Source organism: Hemitrygon akajei, chromosome 1 (assembly GCF_048418815.1).
Source record: "Hemitrygon akajei chromosome 1, sHemAka1.3, whole genome shotgun sequence".
Lineage (NCBI taxonomy): Eukaryota > Metazoa > Chordata > Chondrichthyes > Myliobatiformes > Dasyatidae > Hemitrygon > Hemitrygon akajei.
Window position 1 is genome coordinate 217,703,363 of NC_133124.1, and position 17,348 is coordinate 217,720,710.

At 40.8% G+C, this 17,348-nt stretch overlaps 2 protein-coding genes across 3 annotated transcripts in view; both read left to right on the forward strand.

Moving 5' to 3' along the window:
* Positions 1-4,672, forward strand: part of LOC140735833 (cytotoxic granule associated RNA binding protein TIA1-like) — a 68,334-nt gene extending 63,662 nt beyond the window's left edge. The window contains exon 12 of the mRNA XM_073061346.1: positions 1,253-4,672. Coding sequence (XP_072917447.1) covers positions 1,253-1,376 — 124 coding nt within the window. The 3' untranslated portion in view covers positions 1,377-4,672. The remainder of the gene's footprint in view (positions 1-1,252) is intronic.
* Positions 4,673-6,597: 1,925 nt separating this feature from the next.
* The window catches only part of c1h2orf42 (chromosome 1 C2orf42 homolog), a 33,721-nt gene continuing 22,970 nt past the window's right edge, over positions 6,598-17,348 (forward strand). The window contains exons 1-2 of one of the 2 annotated variants that reach the window (XM_073061367.1): positions 6,598-6,687; positions 15,996-16,834. In XM_073061367.1, coding sequence (XP_072917468.1) covers positions 16,015-16,834 — 820 coding nt within the window. In that variant the 5' untranslated portion in view covers positions 6,598-6,687; positions 15,996-16,014. Of the gene's footprint in view, positions 6,688-9,886; positions 9,990-15,995; positions 16,835-17,348 lie in introns of those variants that run through there. The other variant, XM_073061359.1, reaches the window with a different exon arrangement.

Consider the following 17,348-nt stretch of genomic DNA (forward strand, 5'->3'; position numbering starts at 1 on the left):
TTTACAAGATTTTTAGGTATGAGGCCCACTGAGGAGGCTGGGTCTGTACTTGCCAGAGAAGTGAGACATTATTTCATTGAGGACAAAAGAATTGGAAATGGATTGTCCAATAATTGATGGGAAGCCGTTTCCTCAGCTCCAAGGTCAGAGAACGTGGCATTTGAATAAGGGTCATGCATTTGGGATGAGGAGAAAAAACTTTTGTGCAGAGTTTTGTAAAAAGATCGGAGGGAGGAAAATTGTAGGAAATGGTGATGAACTGATTGCATCTGAGGCACAGGATCATTATGATCATAGTATCTGAAATTGCTCCATTTAATATGATTTCACCTTCATGGCCAGATCAGCCATAATGTTATTGAATAATGGAGCAGGCTCAATGGGGCCAGGTGGTCTACTCCTGCTATTTCATGTTCTTATGTTCACCTGATTTAAAAAAAAAAAATTCCTTTCTCCCAAATACACTCGTAAATTTTGCAATATGTACATACAAATCTCTCCTAGTGCTGTTTCAGTGGTTCGAGTGTGATCATTATTTGAAACAGACTTTGGACTTCACATTTGTCCTGAAACAGCATTGTAATGATGCTGTACCAAATAATTTGGTACATCATCTGTTGGAATTATAAACACGAGATTTGGCAGATGCTGGAAATCATGGGCAACAGACCCAAAATACTGGAGGAAATCAACAGGTCGGGCAGCATTTATGGAAAGGACTGAACAGTCGATCTTTCAGTCCAAGACCTTCACTGGACTGGAAAGGAAGGGGGGGGAAAGCCAGAATAAGTGGAGGAAGAGTGCTGGCTCGGTGGGACTAAGTGAAGGAGGGGGATAAAGTAATAAGCTGGGAGCCAATGGGTGGTTGAGGTAAAGGGCTGAAGAAGTCTAATAGGATAGTGGACCACAGGGTAAAGGAAGGGAAGGGGGCACCAGAGGGAGGTGATGGGCAGGTGAGAGTAAGAAAAGGGGTAAGAGGGGAATCGGAATAGGGAATGGAAAAGAAGAAAAGGGGGAGAGGCCAGAAATTATTGGAAGTTATAGAAATCGATGTTCATACATGGGGTTGTAGAATACCCAGATGGAATTTGACATGTTGCTCTTCCATCCTGAGTATCATTCATTCTGTAATTATTTTGAGAGCATTGAAGTTTGGAAAATATGTGTTCCTGTTTTGATTCTTTTGAATGTGTAAAATAAGTCATTTACTGTTGGCTCACTCCAGTGTTTTGATTCCTCCTTTCTCTTGCAGTCAGACACCATCCACTGCCGCCTGGATGGGTGCCAACTACGGAGTTCAGCCTCCACAAGGTCAAAGTCCCAGTGTGATAACCAACCAAGCAGGATTTGGCATGGCAGGCTACCAAACCCAGTGAGCAGAAAGGACTCTCTCTTCCTACCTAAAGCCAGTGGTTTCCTGCCACAGCGGACACGTCGAGCCTTTGTTTACTTAAAAGATTTTTTTTCAAAGCCAGATCAATGAAAGATGTCAACTGCATTGTATTTATTTTAAAAGGAAAGCAATTCATTTTTAGAAATCATGGAAATCTGTCTCATCCAAGCTTCTGTCTAAGGGTGCTGGATGTCTGCCAATTTTTGTGTCCAGTTTTCTTTGAGATGTTTCAAACAAAAGTTACAATCTATTTCCTATGGCCATTGGAGAGTATAAATAAAAGCAGGGATTTCTAAGTGATTCTGCCACTTTTATAAAATGAGGCGGACATATTGCACAATATTAGATGCTGTGTTTCTATACAGACACTGGGCAGTTTAGTTTTGCATTCCACAAATTTGATTTGAAACTGTAAAATTAAAAACCTGTGTTTTCCACATTTCTATTGTACAAGGCCATACTTTGTAAACTTAGAAGGTTGTTCAAAGATACTATGATCCTTCAGAACGTGAAAAATTATAGAGTCCCTTGAGCTCTAAGCATGTACACAGCATAGTTTAAAGCAATGACATTCTCTAGTAAAATGTTTATTTCTGTGTTCCTTTGTTATTTTGAAATAGTATTTTAATCATTTGATTAAAGAAACCAAGTTAAAAACTTAGTGATGTCATAGTGAAAGCACTTCTGTGTGTTGGCTAGGATTTGGGCTGTTCTCCCAGTAGTACCCGAGGCATCTGTCTCCTGGGAGCATAGTTTCTTGACCTTAGCAGTGCACGGAACAGTGGTGATACACTTGGCACTGCAAAGACTGTCCTCAGGAGCTGGTTAAAGCTGACATGGCCAGAGGTGAAGATGAAGCATAACTATTAATAGAAGGCATTTTAGGGAATCAGCCTGCTTCCAAAATTTGAATTTGAGTTTCCGTTTTAAAATTAATACACATTTTCATTGTTTTTATTAATGATGGCCACTGGCACAATAACACTTGCATCGTTTCTGCCAAATTGTGTTTGACTGAAGGTGGTGGGTGCACGGGGAACCAGGACAAGGAAAGTCCTGATGCACTCAGATCTGTGGCTGTTATTTGTTTTTTCTTTCCAGAATATGCAATTTGCATGTAAAGATGATTAAAATATTCACAAACTCCACCGTTAACACATGGCAGTTCTACTTCTGTTTTTTTTGTGTGTGTTTTTGATGATTGATGATTTCAAGAGGCTGATGGTAGGAATCATTTCACTGTTGTGGTTGACAGTTGATATGTTGGCTTGTTGACGCAGCAGTGTCATAAGGCTACATTTTATTATAGGAGATTGTGCATCTCCACCCAACAGATAAAGCCTGTGCACATGAATGGAAATTGGGAGAGGGGTGGGATGGGTGGGAAGGAGTGGTAGGTAAAAATTTAAATACACTCAGAGACATGCCAGGATGGCAGCTGCACCACTGGCTTCTTTACCAGGTAGTTGTGGGCTCTGTTACATGGGCAATTCTACGCAAACCATGCAACAAATTCATCTGCCACAGTTGATATGTTTTGTCTGTTCTTGGCTAAGTCACTATTTGGAGCACCTCAAACAAAAAAAGATAGTTTTTAATTAAATAATTTGACGTGTCTCTTCAGAGGGTGTTCAGAATGTAGTATATACTAGTATAAATGATCAGCTATGCTCGCAATATTGGCTGCATATGCATAAGAGGTACTGTAAATGTATTTTATTGCATATCAGTTGTACATTGGTTTTAAAATGCTCTTTCCTAGGTTTGCGGGGGAAATTTGTGTTTTCCACCTATTGTCTCCCAGACAGCACCATGTCTCGGAGAGCCTTCCGGTTGTACTTTCTGCAGTCACAAAACTGAGAAGACTGCCAACGTCACAAGCTTTTCTTCAATATCGTCTTAATGTGATTGTAATGTTTGCCTGGACTTCTGGATTGAGTTGGGCTGTGCCAATTCTACTGACTTAAACATTTTAATTGACTAAACTTGAGACAACTGACTTGTTGTTAAATCAGTTCGTACACATCTGACTGGTGTACCTGCAGGATCTGGTTTCTGATCCTCTTGTGTAGAATACTTGCAGTTGCAGCATTGAATCAAATGTGAAACTGTTCGCTCTTTAAAATATGTTCACAAGACAACTTGTCTGTATATTGGACAAGAGAGTATCCGGGCTGTCAGTGATGTGCCCCAAAATGAAATGTTTGCAAATCTTTTTGCTAGAATAACTATATGCACATTTAAATTGGTTACTTATTTTTAAACTGTTGGATTGTTTCTTGTAATATTGTATTTTACTTACCAAAATGCAAAGTTGGTTGGCACAGCCCTGGGAGTTCATGCAAATTGTTCTTGGAGTGGTGTGTTGCACTGCAGATTAACCATACAGAACTGCTGGATCATTTTATTTTTTAAAAGTCCCAAACTAGAAAGGGCTGGAAACTGTATCCCTTTTTTGTTAACATTACAAGGACTGGCACTTGAAAAATATGATGTCAAATTCTGTTAATATTATGCTTTCATTTGGTTAAAATTTTTGATGTGGAACTTTGACTTTTATGCCTTCTCCTGTATTAAAGTTCGATGGATGTTGAAGCTGTTGAAACAAATGGAACAGAGGTCTTTCCAGGGTATAGTATTTGTTTCAATTTCATGTATTTGTTTGGGTCCCTTCCTCTCCCCATTCCACCATCCAAGTTTCTCCCCACTTGCATATGCCCCACCTGCCAAGTTCAAGTACTAGACAGTGGTACATGCCACCATCTACCTTAATGCTTAATATTCTTCATAAGCTTGGAACTAAGCCTGTATTATACAGTCATAGGTTGGGACATCTTTTGTCTGCACCTTGCAGATTCAGCACTGTAGTCTCTGAAGGGAGTGGTGGAATGGGGATTTCAGTATATGTGTATCCAGCAGCTTCCCTCGTCATCATTGGAACGGGTGGTAGACTAACCTGTAGTTACAGGAACTGCGGAATGAGCAATGAGCAACAGTTGGGTAAGCGGGTTTTCAGGTCGAGAAGTTGTGAGAATAAATGCAGGCTAAACAGGCCCATAAGGGGATAAAGTCTCTACTTTCTGTTTAAACTGCATCTTCATTAAAATAAAACTTCACCTCAGGGGATATCTATTCCAGGCAAAAATCACATGAACTTGGTTTGTGAAGGACCAATTGACTTGCATTCGGGTTTGTTAACTGCACGACCTTGTTGGTATTAAAACTGTAGCAGTTATTAACGGTCAATAAATAAAACGGTCATTGGGCCATCGTACTGAACTCCTTTATTTAATCGCAATAGGTATTTGTTTAGTCATTTCTATGTTTAGTAATCCAAATGTACTTGATTGTGGCTAAAGTAGTCACGGCTGAGAATTGCATTAATACCAAGTTGCCAATTTATGATTGGTCATTTGTGTCGATATTTCATGACTTCACACAACTTGTTTCAGATATTGTTACAGCAACAATTCTATTGTGGTTACCCCATGAGTTTGCTTTCAGTTACATTAATGTATCTTTAACAGAGAGATTATCCTTATTTCATGAACAACACACAAAATGCTGGAGAAATCAACAAGTCAATCAACATCTATGGAAATAAATAGAATTGACATTTTGGACTGCGACTTTTTTACTAGACTCATGATGAGATCTTGATCCTTTCCGTAGATGTTGCCTGACCTGTTGAGTTCTTCCAGTACTGTGGGTCTCCAACATATGTGGAATCTCTTGTGTTTATCATTTCATTAACATGCTACTTAAACCACTGGAATTTCAATTCACAGTATTTTCGTGCCGCACAGTGTTCAATCAGTATCAATATTTCAAGGATTAGTATGTGGGTGACATTAAATTATAATACAAACTCATTCCCATTTGCACAGATTTTTGCCTTCATGGACAGGTGGCTGCAGAGGCCACGTTATTAGGTATATTTAAAGTGGAGTTTGATAGGTTCTTAATTAGCAATAGTATCAAAGTTTATGGGGGGGAAGGCAGAATGAAGTTGATCCAATTGTGGAGTGGATTTGATGGGCTGAATGACCTAATTCTTCTCCTTTGTCATTTGAGCCTTGCAAAGGTTAAAATCTCTGAAGTGGAGGAATATACTTTCCTGACTGTTGGTGAGAGCCTAGGTTGGTTCCAGTTGGTACCAAGCAAGGGAATTGTTGTATGATAGTTTACTGTAGTGTTAATGAAGGTAAATTCAATTTAGTGAAAATTACAGCTGTTTTAAAGCTGTCCTTTTTTTTGGTTAAGGTTGTGATAGAAGGATGTGTTACTTTCATATTTAATGGTTTGATAAAACCCCAGTTTTCACAACAATCAACATTATTACACTATTAATGATTCCATATTTTACCTATTTACTGACCTAATAATCATTAGACTTCACAGCTACTTCCTTTGAGTTTATTAATTTTTAATCCACCTCCTAAGTGAATTCCTTTCGAGCTTATTTTTTCTTTTTAACCTCAAAGGTTTTAGAATTTCTTCCCTTTAATATTATGTTTACTCTTGACAAAGGTGCGGTTGAACGATCCTGTTTTCTCTTTATGGTTAGGTACTAAATTTTGTCTGTACTTCTGCCTTCGGATGTAACTGAATTGGCATGTACCCCCGAAGCAAGATTACCACATTTATTATCAGCTGGCAACTTTCGATGATTCAGTATGCGACTAAGCTACTCTGGGAATAATACTGCAGATTATTTCTGGTTCTCGCGTCCATTTGTTTCTACGGCTACCTTAGCACCTTTGCATTATCTGAGTAGTTGGTAACGTGGAAGGAAGTTGTAAACGGTCTATGATATGGGTTGTGCGTTTCAGCTGAATTGTCAACTTCCCTTTAATCTTCTTTCATATCGCCACACACTGTCCTTTGTTCTTTTCAATATAAATCTAATTTTGTTTTGAACGAGCATTTTACAATTTAGTTCATCAGAAGAACGTGAACTGTACTAACTTCCTTCAAAATTTACTATCATCTCACAAGTAGCTGAATTGGCGTAACACCCCCCCCCCCCCCCAAGCAAAGTTAACACATTGCTTATCTAATTTATTTTCTCAAAAATTTGAGCTATGTACAATCTTAGTATGAAACCTTATCGTTGTGAGAAAATATATTTTTGATTTTTAAAAGCGTTAGTCTGCAATAAAAATAAAGAGCTAGAAGCATCCAGCAACACAAACACTCAACGAGACCGGCAACATCTGACGAAGGAGAAATAATCAATACGAAAGATGCTGGAAATCCAAAGCACCACACAAAATGCCGGAGGAACGCAGCAGGTCAGGCAGTATCTACGGACGTTTCGGGCCGAAACCCTTCAGGAGAAATGATTGCCGTTTTAGCTTGAATATCTTGATCAATCTGATGCTTAAGACTTTTTAAAGATGTCTTCATTGCTGTGGGTAGTTCTTCCTGTACAGAAGTGTCTTCTCTCTCCTCCTCCCTCTCCCCATATAGAACTAATACAGTTTTTTTGTTTTGCCTACTTAGAAGTCATTGATTTCCTGCAATAGGCTGTAGACACCAAGGCAATTGAAGTTACCAGAATTATAATCTTTTGTAGTAAAGTACGGAGGAGAAATTGAAGTATAAATCACTCATATTCCAATTGAATGGTAGTCAAGATTGACATATGACTGGTTAATTCTTGCTCCAGAGTTTTCAGCAGAATAACGAGCTACGCTAAAAAAAAATAAAACTCATACAATTAAGTACACAGCACGTGACACAGTCCCTGGCCGGCCCTCAGTCTTGGACTTCTGCTTTACATACAGTTATGTCTCCTAGCAGTTGCAACTCCTTAACCGTGATCAAACGAGAAGGGGGTGGGTTGATTGATTCGGTATGATAATGTTCAAAACTTCAATATATTTATTTTATCAAAGTACATACATATCACCGTATACAACCCTGAGATTAATTTTCTTACGAACATACTAAAAAATCCATTATGATACTCTATATTGTGTGGTGGTTGGTCTGGAATTGTTTTTTTTCTTGTGTTGGGTTTGGGGAGGACACTAAGCTCACTTGTCTTTAATTTAGGTGCTTTTTTGTTAAATTCTCTTCCTCTGTAGCATATTGTTATTGTATGCTTAACCTTGCTCTGTATTAATGCTCCTCATTGGGATTTGGGTTTTTTTTTAATTTTGTAAAATGTTTTGAAAAACTAATTTAAAATTTTTTTTAAAAAATCCATTATGCAATAATAAGCAATGAACAGGATCAATGAAAGACCGCACAAAATTGGATGTTCAACCAGTGTGCAAAAGACAACAAATTGCGCAAATACAAAAATAAAGAAATGCTAATAAAAATAAATAAGCAATAAGTAGTGAGAACATGAGATGAAGAGTAATTGAAAATGAATCCATAGGTGATGGGAATATTTCAGTGATGGGCAAGTGAAGTTATCGCCTTTGGTTCAAGAACCTAATGGTTGAGGGGTAGTAACTGTTCTTAAACCTAGTGGTGTGTGACCTGTACATTTTTTTCCGAATGACAGCAGCGAGAAGAGAGCATGCCCTGGGTGCAGGGGGTAACTGATGATGGATGCTGCTTTCCTGGGACAACGTTTCATGTAGATTTGCCGTGATGGACTGGGCAGGATATTCTGTTAAAGGGTCATATAGGTGTTTCCATACCAGCCTGTGATGCAGCCAGTCAAAATGCTCTGTGCTACACATCTATGGAAGTTTGTCAGAAGTTTTTAGATGCATGTCAAATCTTCGCAAACTCCTAAGGAAGTAGAGGTGCTGTTGTGCTTTCTTCGTAATTGCACTTATGTGCTGGGCCCAGGACTGATCCTCCAAAGAGAACTGGCTCATGGACATCTGGTTTCCTCCATCTGACGGTAATAATCAGCTTCTTGGTCTTGCTGACATTTGAGTAAAAGGTTGTTGTTATGACACCACTCAGCCAGTTTTCAGTCTCCCTCCTGGCCAACGACAGTGGTGTCATCAGCAAACTTGAATATTGCATTGGAGCTGTGCCTAGCCACTCAGTCATAAATGTAAAGCGAATAGAGCAGGGGGTGGTGCTAAGCACACAGCCTTGTGGTGCACCTTTATTGTTGTTGATTGTGGAAGAGATGTCAACCTGAACTGGTTAGCGTCTGCAAATGAGGAAATCGAGGATCCAATTGCTCAAGGATGTATTGAGGGCATGGTCTTCAAGATTATTGAATAGTTTTGAGGGGATGATGGTATTGAAAGCTGAGCTGTAGTTGATGATAACGTCCTGATAGGTAGATACTTTATTAATCCCAAAGGAAATTATAGTGTTACAGTAGCATTACATGTGCACAGATATAAATATTAGAAGAGAAGTAGAAAGAGAAAATAAGTTACCAACTTTTCTGTTCAGATGTTCCCGGCTTGAGTGAAGAGCTAATGAGATGGTATCTGCTGTGGATCTGTTGCTTCAGTAGGCAAATCAGTGCGGAGCCAAGTCGCTTTTCAGACAGGAGTTGTTATATTTCATCACCAACCTCTCAAAACACTTCATCACTGTGGATGTAAGTGCTACTGGACGAAAGTCGTTGAGGCAGTTTGCTACCTTCTTTTTAGGCAGTGGTACAAGTGAAGTCTGCTTGAAACAGGAGGGTACCTCATACTACCGAAGCGAGTTAAAGAGTATCGGTGAACGCTCCCGCCAATTGATCAGACAAGTCTTTATTATTTCGCCAGATACCCCGTCTGGACCGTGTGATTTTCGTGAGTTCACCCTCTTGAAGGCTGCTCGCACGTCGGCCTCAGACGATGGATCATCGGGGGCTGTGGGAACTAGTGATCCTCTATGTTTTGACGGTCAAAGTGAGCATAAAAAGCATTGAGGTGTAAAACCCATTTTCCGTATGGGTAAATTAGATTAACCTATTGTGTGTGAGGAATACAGGATGTGGTAGACTTCACAATTATTCCCCACCCTTCCAGAGAAGAAGAGCAGTAGGATTATCTCTGTGACAGACAGGTGTGCTGAATGGTTGCAAGCTCTCTCGGCTGCCTTGACTTTAGAGGGATAGCCATAGTTTAAATCATGGAGCGACACTGGCTTTGGAGTTCTTAAGATGTTCCAGTAGCTGTGATACTGAAAGGACGCCGTTCACACTGCAGAAACTACTCTTTCTAATGTTTTTGTAGTCTTCCCCATTACAATAAAATGATCAAATGGAAATCTCTCTCTGATTTAAAGTATACTTTAGAATAATTGAGCTTAAGCGTGTGAACGTGAAGGAAATGTTTTACTATTAATATTGCAATCTCTTTACTGATTGCTTTTATAATGAAGCTCTAACCTGGTCTGAATTCTATTGAAAGGGAGAGTGGCTCCTTTGCGTTCTGGGAAATGTAGTACCAGTATCAGGCCGCTGCGGAATGGAACTACAGAAGGACTACATCTCCTAAAATGCATTGAGGCCGGGGTTATCCCTGGTGACCATGGACAGCCAATTGGCACTGGCGTTACAGCGCAGCGCTGAGCGGATTTTGTAAGGCGAAATGGCGGAGCGTCTGATGCGAGCCTGGCTTTGACCGGGCGTTTACATCAAAGAAAAAGGGAAGAAAACTATCTCCTGAGTAAGGTAAGGTTTTAATGTCATTATCAGCGGAAATTAATTTTGAGTTAGCGGCTAGCCTTCTCTCAAGTGACATATCCTCGCCATGAAGGCTGATCTTGCAGCTTTTAATGCTGGTCGTCTTCTGGTGCACATTAATGTCCCAGTGGGCGCGGTCTCGCGACCTGATTAACAACTGGAATAACCAATCATATTTGGATATTCCGGGTTTGTCCTTAGTTTAAACCAATAGAAATTGCAATTAAGGAAGGGTCTATGTCAATCAACTGGCAGTCGTAAATAGCTCTTGGCTCTTGGCACAAGTTGTACTTCTCAGACCTTAATCGCTATTTTGTTTTAGTTAGAAGTTACTCCGAACTCCACGAATTATATACAATGAGAACTAATGCAGTAGATTCGAACATCGTTCAATCTGCTGTAAAGGGATTTGAGGTCTCGTCGTGTCTTTGTATCTTTCTGTGATGGGTTGTGTCACTCTGCCGAGCATCCTTTTCCTCTCTTATCTGGTTTCATCATCCGGTCATTTAACTTGGTACATTACAAGGGACCTTCTGCAATTTGGCCAGCATGTTGCTCCCTGTTATGGATTGCATTTCTTTACAAAAAGTCCTGGATGGCTACAAAGATCTTAGATAATTTCAACTCTGTTGAGGGTCATATGTGAAAATAAACTCTGGTATTCCAGGCATTTCTAGTCAAATTGTTTAAACATAAGTTACTGCTGAAGACCAGTATCTCAGGTTGGTGATGTCAAAATTATTACTGCTGTTTTTTTTGGCTCTTGTAGCATCAGTATTGTGGAAAAGACCATAAAACCATAAAATATAGGAGCAGTATTAAGCTATATGGTCCACCAAATCAGTTCCATTTCATCATGGCTGTTCCATTTTCCCTCTCAACCCCATTCACTTGCCTTCTCCCCATAACCTTTCACACCCTGCATAATCAAGAACCTATCAACTTCTACCTTAAATGCTTGGCCTCCACAGTGGTCTGTGGCAATGAATTCCACAGATTCACCACCCTCTGACTAAAGAAATTCCTCCTCATCTCAGTTCTGAATGGATATCCCTCTATTCTGAAGCTCTGCCGTCTAAGCCTAGACTTCCCCCATTATAGGAAACACCACATCCACTCTGTCTACGCCTATCAACACTTGACAGATTTCAAAGAGATTCCTCACCCCATTCTTCTGAATTCCAGAAAGTACAGGCCCAGAACCATCGAATGTACCTCATATGATAATCATTTCTTTCCCAGAATTATTCTGAACCCTCTCCAATGTCAGTACATCCTTTCTTGGATAAGGATCCCAAAACTGCTCTCAATGCTCCAATTGTGGCCTCACTAGTGCCTTATAAAGCCTCAGCATTACATCCTTGCTTTTATATTCTAGTCCTCTCAAAATGCATTTGCCTTCCTCACTAACAACTCAACCTGGAAGTTAACCTTTAGGGGATTCTGCATGAGGACTTCCCTTGCACCTTGGATTTTCTAACTTTCTGCCTGTTTAGAAAATATTCTATGCTTTTGTTCCTTCTACCAAAGTACATGACCATGCACTTACTGGCACTGCATTCCATCTCCCACTTCTTAGCCCATTCTCCCAATCCGTCTAAGTTCTTTTGCAGCCTCACTGCTTCCTCAGCACTACCTGACCCTCCGCCTTTCTTGATTTATCTGCAAACTTGGTCGCAAAGCCATCAATTCCGTCATCCAAGTGATTGGCATAGAACATAAAAAGAAGCGATCCTAATATAGGCCTCTGTGGAACATAACTAGTCACTGACAGCCAACCAGAAAAAGATCCCTTTATTCCCATTCTTTGCCTCCTGCTAATCAGCCAACCTTAAATAAAGAAAAACATTAACATTTAGAATTAAGAATTTATTTAAATCTTACATCCATCCCATAATGTGAGGGAGTAAAAATCTTTGCGTTATGACTCAGTCGCAAAGTACAGACATGTGAATTTATGGCTTGTAGAAAGAAGCTGTCCCGTAGCCTGTTGGTCTTGGCTTTAATACGGCGGTACTATTTGTCAGACAGAACCAGCTGAGACAGTTTGTGGTTGGGGTGACTGGTGTCCCCGATGATCTTCCAGGCCTTCTTACTGCACCTGCTGCTATAAATGTCTTCAATGGAGGGAAGTTCACATCCACTGATGCACTGGGCTGTCCGTACCACTCCCTGTAGTGCCCAGCGATCAAGGTTGGTACAGTTCCCATACCAGGTAGTCATACAGCCAGTCAGGATGCTCTCATTGGTGCCCCTGTAGAAGGTCTTGAGGATCTGGGGGCTCATGCTGAACTTCTTCAGTCGCCTGAGGTGGAAGAGACACTGTTGTGCTTTTTTTGCCACACAGCCGGTGTGGACAGACCAGGTGAGATCATTGATGATGTGTATACTGAGGAACGGGAAACTACTCACCCTCTCGACTGAAGACCTATTGATGTTGATCGGGGCGAGCCTGTCTGCGTTCCTCCTGTAATCCACAATCAGCTCTTTTGTTTTTTGGACATTGAGAGAGAGGTTGTTATCATGGCAACACTGTGTCAGGATGTCTCATCACTGCTAGAAATAAGGCTGATCAAAGTCATGACATTGTAATGATGAAGGTTAGGTATTTTAATGAAAATTTAAAATATTTAATTTTACTAGATAAGCTTACAGTTCTAAAATAGGAGCGCATTTTGTAGTTTTTTAAAAACTTTTTAAAGATTGCAATTGTGAAAGATATAAAATTTTGATTTCCTGTGATGAAATGGGCAACAACATTGTTTCAGGTGGAAGATGGGAGGAAGGAAAAGAAAATGACAAAACTGTTATTTACATAGCACCTTTTAGAACCGATCAGCATAGCATCATTCATGCTCTGGTCAACAATCAGCTCAGCAATCGGCCTACCAAGGAAAATCCAATTTTAAAGCTGACACAGGGGAAGAGAGGGAAAATAAGGACAATGAGATCAAAAAGTTTAATCCAGCAGATTAAAAATTAAAAAAAAACAAGGAGGCTTAGTGTGGTTGGCTACCATAGGATTTCAGTCCTATATCAGAATCACGTTTTTTTATCACAGACATATGCATAAAATTTGTTGTTTTGTGCAGCAGTATAGTGTAAGACATAAAAATACTATGTTGTAATAATAAATACAAAAAAAGTGCAAAATAGTGAAGCAGTGTTCATGGACCGTTCAGAAACCTGATGGCAGAGGGGAAGAAGCTGTCCCTAAAATGTATGAGTGTGTTCTTCAGATTCTCTCTGATGGTAGCAATGAGAAGATGGCATGGCCTGGGTGATGAGGATCCTTAATGATGGATGCTGCCTTTTTGAGGCATCCCCTTTGAAAATGTCTTGGATGGTCGGGAGACTAGTGCCAATGATGGGGCTGGCTGAGTTTATATCCCTCTGCATCCTATGCATTGGGCCGTGTATACTAGACAGTACAAGGAGGGCGGTAATTGGCCACTGGTAAAACACAGGTCTGAGGCTTAGTGTGGGTGGGTACTCTAGAATTTAGGACCTATCACATTTCTCATCACTGACGTATTTGTGAAATTTGTTGTTTTGCAGCAGCAGTACAGTGCAAGACATAAAAATTACTATACATTACAATAAGAAATAGAAAAAATTAGTAATGCAAAAAGAAAGTAAAAGGTGAGGTAGTGTTCATGTGATAATGCCTGTTATGCCGCTGGCGTTTAGGACAGCAATGACGGTCCTCCATCTCTGGCGAGGTTCAGGGCTTCCTTCATCACGTCAGTCGCTTCCTCTCAGTCAGTCACACAAGTCCCAGATGGAGACCCAGGAATACCATCACACTCAGATGAATAAGGATTCTTCATTGCTGTTTCCGTTAAAATTTTGTTCTTTCAGTCAGAGTTGTCAGTTCAAAATTCTGATGGCGGAGGGGAAAAAGGTGTACTTAAAACATTGAGTGTGCGCCTTCAGTCTCCTGTACTACTACTTCCCTGATGGCAGCAATGGAAAGAGTTCATGTCCTGGATGGTGAGGGTCCTTACTGATGGATGTTGGGGCAGCTACTTTTTATGCTTTGTATCAATGATGGAATAGATGACTTTGTTGCCAAATTTGCAGATGAGATGAAGATTGGTGGAGGGGCAGGTAATGTTGAGGAAGGACTACAGAAGACAGATTAGGAGAATGGGCAAGAAAGTAGCAAATGAAATATAATGTTGGAAAATACATGTTCATACACTTTGGTAGTAGAATTAAATATGTAGATTTAAATGGGGAGAAAATCCAAAAAATGTGAGATGCGAAGGAAATTGGAATTCCTTGTGTGGCACACTCTAAAAGTTAATTTGCAGGTTGACTCAGTGGTGAGGAAGGCAAATGCAATGTTAGCATTCATTTCAAGAGGTCTAGAATACAAGATGTGATGCTGAGGCTTTATAAGGCACTGGTGAGGCCTCACCTTGAGTATTGTGAACAGTTTTGGGCTCCTCATCTAAGGAAAGACATGCTGTCTTTGGAGAGAGTCCAGAGGTGGTTCACAAGGATGATTCCAGGAATGAAAGGGTAATCATTTGAGGAACATTTGATGGTTCTGGGTTTGTGGAAAGGATATTTCCCATGGTGGAGGAGTCTAGGACAAGAGGGCCCAGCCTCAGTATTGAGGAGCGTGCATTTAAAACAGAGGTGCGTAGAAATTTCTTTAGCCAGAGGGTGGTGAATTTGTGGAATTTGTTACCACAGGCAGCTCTGGAGGCCAGGTCATTGGGTGTATTTAAGGCAGAACTTGATAGGTTCTTGATTGGACATGGCATCAAAGGTTACGGGGAGAAGGCCGGGGAGTGGGGTTGAAAAGGGGATAAAAAGATCGGCCATGATTGAATGGCGGAGCGGACTCGATGGGCCAAAAGACCTAATTCCGTTTTGTGGTCTTATCCCACCTTCTTGAGGCATCTCTTTTGAAGATGGTGCGGAAGCTAGTGCCCATGATGGAGGTGCTGAGTTACAATTTTCTGCAGCTTTTTCTGATTCTGTACAGTGGCACCTCCATACCAGATGATGATACAACCAGTTGAAATGCTCTCCAGTGAGATTTGTAAGACTTGAAATAATTAAGATAATGGAAGATATCAGTGGCAGTGCATAGTGCAGTTTGCAAAAGACCAGAGCTACAGACAGAAAGATAAAATTTAAAAATAAATAAATATTGCAAAAAAAAAGAATAATGACATGATCATGAACCATTCAGAAATCTGGTATGATATTTCCTTAATAGCATAATATATGAAAAACAGTTGAGCAAGGTAGGGCTTTTCTCTTTGGAGTGAAGGAGGATGAGAAGCATACAGGTTTATAAGATGACAAAATGCATCGATGGTGTGCACAGCCAGTGCCTTTTTCCCAGGGTGAAAATGGCTAATATGAGAGGGCATAAACAAGAAAAAACAAGATGCTGGAAATCCAAGTAGTACACATAAAATGCTGGAGTCAACTTTGGCAGGACTGAGGGTTTTGGCCCGAAATGTCGACTGTACCTACTTCCGTAGATGCTGCCTGGCCTGCTGAGTTTCTCCAGCATTTTGTGTGATGAGAGGGCATAATTTTAAGGTGATTGGAGTATGAGGGGGATGTCAGAGGTAGTTGATTTTTTTTTTTACACAGAGTGTGGTAAGTACGTAGAACACATTGTCTGGGGTGGAGGGAGATGCAGATATATTTGGGACATTTCAGAGACTCTTAAAGGCATGTGGATGTAAGAAAAAATAGGAGAGCTATGTGGGAGGGAAAGATTAGAATGATCTTGCAGTTGGTTAAATGGTTGGCACAACATTGTATGGTGCTGTACTGTTCCATCTTCTATGTTTCTTATAAACTGCATTACTGACTTGTCCTGGAACCTGGTTGCTACCTCTTCCTGGTGATTGTTATTGATGGAGGCACATTTTCCAATTTATCTCTGTGTTTCAGTATAATCATACCCTAAGGCACTACTTTGTTTTCATTGCTGAGTTTAATCCATCTACTCTCTTGTAGGCTTATACACATATAAGAAATGGAGCCACAGCCAGACAGGATGAAAACTCCAGCTTTTCTAGCTGACTTGGGCAAACCCACACTACGGGGCATTAAGAAGTGTCCGAAGTGTGGCACGTTCAACGGCACTCGAGGGCTGAGCTGTAAGAATAAAAGCTGTGGTGCTGTCTTCAGGGACGGAGCTCGAAAGCAACAACCCAGCGTGGACGCAGTTCGAATTGTGACCGGATCTTCTTCACAGGTGTACTCTGTGAGGCTTCGGGATCGAGGACCTGACTATAGAGGCTTTGTGGAACTGGGCACGACTGAGGCAATACAGACGGTGGATGGGACCATTATCACCCACATTACGGGCCGGTGTTTGGTCCCCACTTGTTTCAAAGTGTCTTCTCAAGGAGGTGCTGAGAATCAGTGTCAGCACATTAAGCTTGCTGTTGAGTGTCACATGGAGGCCACTCCACATACTCTGAAGAGCTCTGTGCTGAACTCTCTTCAAGTGACCACTGAAACGAAGCAGGCCATCTGGACCTTGGCAACGGAATCGAGTGGGCCCCTGGTGCAACGGATCACCAAAACCATCATGGTGGTGAAGTGCAAAGCTAGCCCGAAGCACAGCTTAGGGTTTCTGCATGTCTCCTTCCATGAGAAAACTAGGACTAGAGGCGTTATGGAGCACAAGTTCCACTGCTCATGCCAGGCATTCAAAGCCAGCAAATCAAGCACCAGCAAAGAGGAGACACCCAAACATTGCATCCACTTCTATGCTTGTGTCTGTGCATTTGCTAGTGATGAGAAGTTAGGGCAAGAATTCTCATATTTCATCAACTTTGATTCTGTAGGTAGGTACAGAAATTCTGTAAGTGTAAATTAAACTTCATTAATAATGTATTTCCAAATAGTGCTTCAATATAAAGATTAAAGAGATTAGCTTTATTTGTCATATGGTTCAATGGTTCCATTTAATATCAGAGAATATACACAATATATAGCTTGAAATTCTTACTCTTCACAGACATCCATGAAACAGAACACCCCAAAGAATGACAGAAAAATGTTAGAACCCCAAAACCCCCTCCCCCTCCCATGCACAGGCAGCAGCATGCACCACCAACGGGCAAGCAATAGCAAAGCCCCCAAAGATCTAGGTCCATCAAAAACTACAGTTCATAACCCAGCACTTTGACATGGGCTGTCGCTCTCATTTGCGATGGGGGCAGCCTGCATGTGTCGTCATGTTTCCGGTGCCAACACAGCATGCCCACAACTTACTAACCTAACCCATACGGTATGTCTTTGGAAGCCAGAGCACCCGTAGGAAATTCATGTGGTCACAGGGAGAATGTACAACCTCCT